We start from the raw sequence: 8,389 nt of genomic DNA on the forward strand, positions 1-8,389 counted from the left end.
ATGTCACGGTTGCAGAAACCTGAGGGAGACGGAGCACGTTCTCTGTTTTAATGTCACCGGTGGCAGTAAACCTGGGGAGACGGAGCAGGTTGTCGTGTTTAATGTCACGGTGGCAGTAACCTGGGGAGACGGAGCAGGTTGTCTGTTTTAATGTCACGGTGGCAGTAACCTGGGGAGACGGAGCAGTGTTCTCTGTTTTAATGTCACGGTGGCAGTACCTGGGGAGACGGAGCAGTGGTTTCTGTTTTAATGTTCACGGTGGCAGTAACCTGGGAGGGACGGAGCAGGTTGTCTGTTTTAATGTCACGGTGGAAGTAACCTGGGGAGACGGAGCAGGTTGTCTGTTTTAATGTCAAGGGTGGCAGTAACCTGGGAGACGGAGCAGGTTTCTGTTTTAATGTCACGGTGGCAGTAACCTGGGGAGACGGAGCAGGTTGTTTCTGTTAATGTCACGGTGGCAGTAACCTGGGGAGACGGACAGGTTCTCTGTTTTAATGTCACGGTGGCAGTAACCTGGGAGACGGGAGCAGGTTCTCTGGTTTAATGTCACTGGTGGCAGTAACCCGGGGAGACGGAGCAGGTTCCTCGTTTTAATGTCACGCGGTGGCAGTAACCTGGGGAGACGGAGCAGGTTCTCTGTTTTAATGTCACCGGTGGCAGTACCTGGGGAGACGGAGGCAGGTCTTCTGTTTTAATGTCACGGTGGCAGTAACCTGGGGAGACGGAGCAGGTTGTCTGTTTTAATGTCACGGTGGCAAGTAACCTGGGGAGACGGAGCAGGTGTCTGTTAATGTCACGGTGGCAGTAACCTGGGAGACGGAGCAGGTGTGTCTGTTTTATGTCACGGTGGCAGTAACCTGGGGAGACGGAGCAGGTTCTCTGTTTAATGTCACGGTGGCAGTAACCTGGGGAGCACGGAGCAGGTTGTCTGGTTTAAGTGTCACGGAGGCAGTAACCTGGGAGACGGAGCAGGTTCTTCTGTTTTTAATGTCACGGTGGCAGTACCTGGGGAGACGGAGCAGCGTGGTCTGTTTTAATGTCACGGGGTGGGGGGGGGGGGGATTGGCAGTAACCTGGGGAGACGGAGCAGTTCTCTGGTTTTAATGTCACCGGTGTGGCAGTAACCGGGGGAAGACGCAGCAGGTTGTCTGTTTTAATGTCACGGTGGTCACGGTGAGGTGCTCGTCGTTAAAAAACCTTGAATATAGTCTGCTGTCCTGATATGATATCATCATAGACAAACTATCCGCTGCATTTAGGCTTGGTAATGGTGTCACTCACACCTCTCCATCCCCAAAAGGTACAAGAGAAACGGAGTCACCCTGGCCTGGCGGACGTTATCATCAACAGTTGGAGTAGTCATTTTATTTCATTTAACCTTTATTTTGTTCCCATTGAGTGTAAGGCGTATTTTTCCAAGTGAGCCATGCAATGAACACAACTTATAAAAATGCACAAGATTCAAACATAAACGTAATACAATACTACAAGCAATTTAAGAAGAATCCCATTCCTCAACACGGAGGTCCTCCATCAACAACTTGAACTGCCCTGGGGGCACCATATACTGTGCTGAAACACTCACAGCAGATGTAGCTAACCAGTGGAATTAAAGAGACCTCCAGAGTTAGTCATCCCTGTGGGTCTGGTGACTCGTATGTCTGTAATTTAACAATGAAGTGAAGTATGGCGGAAGTTTGCACAAGAGGGCTTTATAAACAGAGAGCAGTGCATGATCTATGAGACTTGAGGGCCAGCCTCCCTTCTGATACAGAATGCAGTGATGTGTACTGAACTAGTCTAAAGCCGTAATGAATGTCTACTGAATGATTTGTTTTGTGGGCTTCTCTATTATTCCTATAAGAGAAGCCTATATCAAGCCCAAAACCCCTACCAAGCCCATATCTAGCCCATACCAAGCCCATATCTAGCCCATACCCATATCAAGCCCATATTCTAGCCCATAACCCCTACCAAGCCCATATCTAGCCCATATCCATACCACGCCCATATCTAGCCCATACCCATACCACGCCCATACCACGCCACATATCTAGCCCATTATCCAGCCCATACACATACCATGCCCATACCATGCCCATACACATACCATGCCCATATCTAGCCATACCATGCCCATATCTAGCCCATACCATGCCCATACCATGCCCAACCAACACAACGACACATGACCATGCCCATATCTAGCCCATACCATGACATACCACTACCATGCCCATATCTAGCCCATACCATACCAATCTTAGCCCTACCATGCCCAAATCCAGCCCACACATACCATGCCCAACACATACCATGCCCATACCATGCCATAACTAGCCCATACCCATATCTAGCCCATACACATACCATGCCATATCTAGCATATCTAACCATACCATGCCCATATCTAGCCCATATCCATACCATGCCCATGATCCATAACATGCCCATATCTAGCCCATACCCATACCATGCCCATATCTAGCCCATACCCATATCCAGCCATACCCATATCTAGCCCATACCCATACCATGCCCATATCTAGCCCATGCCCATACCATGCCCATAATCTAGCCCATACCCATACCATGCCATATCTAGCCCACACCATGCCATACCTGCCCATACACATACCATGCCCATAACATGCCCATACACATACCATGCCCATATTAATAGCCCATACCATGCCCATATATCAGCCCATACCATACCCATACCATGCCCATATCCATACATGCCCATATCAGCCACATACCCATACCATGCCCATATCCAGCCATACCCACCATGCCTATATCCATATCTAGCCCACATCTAGCCCATACCCCATATCCAGCCCATGCCCATACCATGCCTATATCTAGATCATACCCATATCTAGCCCATACCCTATTCTAGCCATACCCATACCAAGCCCATAACCATACCCATATCTAGCCCATACAATGCCCAAACCATGCCCATGCCCATACCCAGCCCATACCCAGCCAATATCTAGCCTATACCAAGCCCATATCTAGCCCATAACAGGACCCATATCTATACCAAGCCCATATCTAGCCCATATCCATACCATACCCATATCCAGCCCATACCCATACCATATCTAGCCCATTACCACACCATGCCATATCTAGCCCATGCCCATATCTAGCCCATACCCATACCATGCCCATATCTAGCCCATACCCATACCATATCTAGCCCATACCCACACCATGCCCATATCTAGCCCATACCCATACCATGCCCATATCTAGCCCATACCCATACCAAGCCCATATCTAGCCCATACCATGCCCATATCTAGCCTATAACATGACCCATATCCCTACCAAGTCCATAACCATACTCACACATGCCCATATCTAGCCTATATAAGCCCATATCTAGCTTATACCAGGACCCAATCCATACCAAGCCCATAACCATACCATACCCATATCTAGCCCATACAATGCCCAAACATGGCCCATACCCAGCCAATATCTAGCCCATACCAGGACCCATATCTATACCAAGCCCATATCTAGCCCATAACCATACCAAGCCCATATCTAGCCATACCCATACAATGCCCAAACCATGCCCATACCCAGCCCAAGCCCATACCCAGGCAATATCTAGTCCATATCAAGCCATACCAGGACCCCTATCTATACCAAGCCCATATCTAGCCCATAACCATACCAAGCCATATTCTAGCCCATCCCATATCTAGACCATACTAATACTATGCCCATTACCAAGCCCATAACCATACCAAGCCCATATCTAGCCCATACCAATACAAGCCCAAACCATGCCCATACCCAGCCCAAGCCCATACCCAGCCAATATCTAACCCATATCTAGCCCATACCAGGACCCATATCTATACCAAGCCCATATCAGCCCATAACATACCAAGCCCAATCTAAGCCCATAACCATATCCATATCTAGACCATACTAATACTATGCCCATATCTAGCCCATACCATGCCAATCTAGCCATGCCATATCTTACCAATATAATCTAGCCCAATACCCATATCTCCCCAATCTAAGCCCATACCCATAACCATATCTAGCCCATACCCATATCTAACCCATACCCATATACACATGCCCATATCTAGCCCATACCCATACCATGCCCATATCTAGCATGCCCATACCATACTCATATCTAGCCCATACCATATCTACCCCATACCAATACTATGCCCATATCTAGCCCCATACCCATATTCTAGCCTATACCAATACTATGCCCATATCTAGCCCATACCATACCATATCTAGCCCATACCATGCCCATATCTAGCCCATACCATATCTAGCCCATACCAATACCATGCCCATACCATGTCATATCTAGCCCATACCATATCTAGCCCATACCAATACCATGCCCATACCATGCTCATATCTAGCCCATTACCATAACCATGCCCATTACCATCCCCCATATCTAGCCCATAACCCATATCTAGCCCATACCAATACTATGCCCATATCCAGCCCATACCATGCCCATATCTAGCCCCATACCATGCTCATATCTAGCCCATACCCATATCTAGCCCATCAACCATGCTCATATCTAGTCCATACCCATGACCATGCCCATATCTAGCCCATACCATGCCGATATCTAGCCCATATCTAGCCCAACCAGGACCCATATCTATACCAAGCCATATCTAGCCCATAACCATACCATGCCCATACCATTGCTCATACTAGCCCATACCCATATCTAGCCCATACCAATACCATGCCCATTACCATCCCCATATCTAGCCCATACCCATATCTAGCCCATACCAATACTATGCCCTATCCAGCCCATACCATGCCCATATCTAGCCCATACCATGCTCATATCTAGCCCATACCCATATCTAGCCCATACCATGCTCATATCTAGTCCATACCCATACCATGCCATATCTAGCCCATACCATGCCGATATCTAGCCCATATCTAGCCATACCAGGAACCCTATCTATTACCAAGCCCATATCTAGCCCATAACCATACCAAGCCCATATCTAGCCCCATTAACCATATCTAGCCCATACCCATAATCTGACCTACTATACTATGCCCATATCTAGCGCATACCATGCCCATATCTAGCCCATACCCATATCTAGCCCATACCATGCTCATATCTAGCCATACCCATACCATGCTCATATCTAGCCCATACCCATGCCATGCCCATATCTAGCCCATACCCATATCTAGCCCAACCCTATCTAGCCCATACCCATATCTAGGCCCATACCCATACCATGCCCATATCTAGCCCATACCCATATCTAGCCCATACCCATACCATGCCCAACCCATACCATGCCCAATCTAGCCCATACCCATACCATGCCCATACCCATACCATGCCCATATCTAGCCATACCCATACCATGCCCATATCTAGCCCATACCCCATACCATGCCCATACCCATACCATGCCATATCTAGCCCATACCCATACCATGCCCATACCCATACCAAGCCCATATCTAGCCCATAACCATATCTAGCCCATACCCATATCTAGACCATACTATACTATGGCCCATATCTAGCCTACCATGCCATACTAGCCCATACCCATATTAGCCCATACCTATGCTCATCATCTAGCCCATACCCATACCTGTTCATATCTAGGCCCATACCCATACCATGCCCATATCTAGCCCCATACCACATAATCTAGCCCATACCCATATCTAGCCCATACCCATATCTAGCCCATTATCTGAGCCCATACCCCATTCTAGCCCATAGCCCATACCATGCCCATACCCATACCATGCCCATATCTAGCCCATACCCATACCAATGCCCATGACCATGCCCATATCTAGCCCATTACCCATACCAATGCCCATATCTAAGCCCATACCCATACCATGCCAATACCCATACCATGCCCATATCTAGCCCATACCCATACCATGGCCCATAACCCATACCATTGCCATACCATACCATGCCCAGTACCCATACCATGCCCTATCTGGTTCAGTACACATCACTGCATTCTGTATCAGAAGGGAGGCTGGCCCTCAAGTCTCATAGATCAATGCACTGCTCTCTGTTTATAAAGCCCTCTTGTGCAAACTTCCGCCATACTTCACTTCATTGTTAAATTACAGACATACGAGTCACCAGACCCACAGGGATGACTAACTCTGGAGGTCTCTTTAATCTCCACTGAGTTAGCTACATCTGCTGTGAGTGTTTCAGCACAGTATATGGTGCCCCCAGGGCAGTTCAAGTTGTTGATGGAGGACCTCCGTGTTGAGGAATGGGATTCTTCTTAAATTGCTTGTAGTATTGTATTACGTTTTATGTTTGAATCTTGTGCATTTTTATAAGTTGTGTTCATTGCATGGCTCACTTGGAAAAATACGCCTTACACTCAATGGGAACAAAATAAAGGTTAAATGAAATAAATATGACTACTCCACTGTTGATGATAACGTCCGCCAGGCCAGGGATGACTCCGTTTCTCTTGTACCTTTTGGGGATGGAGAGGTGTGAGTGACACCATTACCAAGCCTAAATGCACGGATAGTTGTCTATGATGATATCATATCAGGACAGCAGACTATATTCAAGGTTTTTAACGAGAGCACCTCACCGTGACCACCGTGACATTAAAACAGACAACCTGCTCCGTCTCCCCAGGTTACTGCCACCGTGACATTAAAACAGAGAACCTGCTCCGTCTCCCCAGGTTACTGCCACCNACCGTGACATTAAAACAGAGAACCTGCTCCGTCTCCCCAGGTTACTGCCACCGTGACATTAAAACAGACAACCTGCTCCGTCTCCCCAGGTTACTTCCACCGTGACATTAAACCAGAGAACCTCCTCTGTATGGGTCCAGAGTTGGTGAAGATAGCTGACTTTGGGTTGGCCAGAGAGATACGCTCCCAGCCTCCCTACACTGAATACGTCTCAACTAGATGGTAAGATGTTTGATTTGCACACCAGTCAAAAGTTTGGACACACCTACTCATTCAAGGGTTTTTCTCTCGTTTTTACTATTTTCTACGTTGTAGAATAATAGTGAAGACATCAACTATGAAACAACACACATGGAATCATGTAGTAAGCAAATGAGTTTCATCATAGCGCTTGATGGTTTTTGTGTGCAAAACTGTCATCAAGGCAAAGGGTGGCTACTTTGAAGAATCTCAAATACATCAAATATATTTTGATTTGTTTAACACTTTTTTGGTTACTACATGATTCCATATGTGTTATTTCATAGTTCTGATGTCTTCACTATTATTCAACAATGTAGAAAAGAGTAAAAATACAAAAGAACCCTGGAATGAGTAGGTGTATCCAAACATTTGACTGGTACTGTATAGCACGTACTGTAACAGTGGGTTCTGAGTTGTCAGCTACGTCAGTGTGTTTCTGGTGAACTTTTCCCCTTTTTTTTAAAAAAAATGTAAAATTATTTTTGGCTCATAATTATAAAGATAAATAAAATACAATAAGAAGATCACATGAGAAACAAAACAACATCAAATAGCAGCAGAGATCATTTTAGAGCTTGTGCTGTTAGTACAGATACACATGGTGAACCTCTGACCTTCCAGTGGTTTTGACCTTCAAGTGGTTTTGACTTTCAAGTGGTTTTGACCTTCAAGTGGTTTTGACCTTCCAGTGGTTTTGACCTTCCAGTGGTTTTGACCTTCAAGTGGTTTTGACCTTCAAGTGGTTTTGACCTTCAAGTGGTTTTGACCTTCAAGTGGTTTTGACCTTCCAGTGGTTTTGACCTTCAAGTGGTTTTGACCTTCAAATGGTTTTGACCTTCAAGTGGTTTTGACCTTCAAGTGGTTTTGACCTTCCAGTGGTTTACTTAGTGAGTTTAAAGCCTGGCAGACCTCTGCAGCACGTGAGGTGGGGCTGAACCTACGTGGTCTACACTGTTGTCTGTCTGTAAAGCCGTTGTAACATGCTTTGGTAATTTCACCTGGCATGTGATTTAGAGCTCAGGGATTAAATGATTTCTGACTCATCGCAGGTTAATCCCTTCAGAAGACCGAAGACAACGGACAGGAATAACAACTGTGTGTGTGGTGTGTGTGTGTGTGTGTGTGTGTGTGTGTGTGTGTGTGTGTGTTGTGTGTGGTGTGTTGTGTGTTGTGTGTGTGTGTGTGTTGTGTGGTGTGTGTGTGTGGTGTGTGGTGTGTGGTGTGGTGTGTGTGTGTGTGTGTGTGTGTGTTGTGTGTGTGTGTGGTTCATTACAGTGAGTAAATTTCCACGATGATAATCTGGTTTCCTCTTTTTTCTTCATGTCTGAGCACGTGCTTTAGGCGGTGCCTTTTTTTTTTTCTTTTGTGGCAAACTCCCAAGCGG

The 8,389-nt window shown here is 46.5% G+C and overlaps 1 protein-coding gene across 1 annotated transcript in view; it reads left to right on the forward strand.

The window, feature by feature from the left end:
• LOC112070291 (serine/threonine-protein kinase MAK-like) overlaps positions 1 to 8,389 on the forward strand; it is a 32,024-nt gene that overhangs the window by 13,607 nt on the left and 10,028 nt on the right. The window contains 1 exon segment of the mRNA XM_070438907.1: positions 6,781 to 6,984. Coding sequence (XP_070295008.1) covers positions 6,781 to 6,984 — 204 coding nt within the window.

The sequence above is a fragment of the Salvelinus sp. IW2-2015 genome, unplaced genomic scaffold (genome assembly GCF_002910315.2).
Source record: "Salvelinus sp. IW2-2015 unplaced genomic scaffold, ASM291031v2 Un_scaffold1277, whole genome shotgun sequence".
NCBI classification, from domain to species: Eukaryota; Metazoa; Chordata; class Actinopteri; order Salmoniformes; family Salmonidae; genus Salvelinus; species Salvelinus sp. IW2-2015.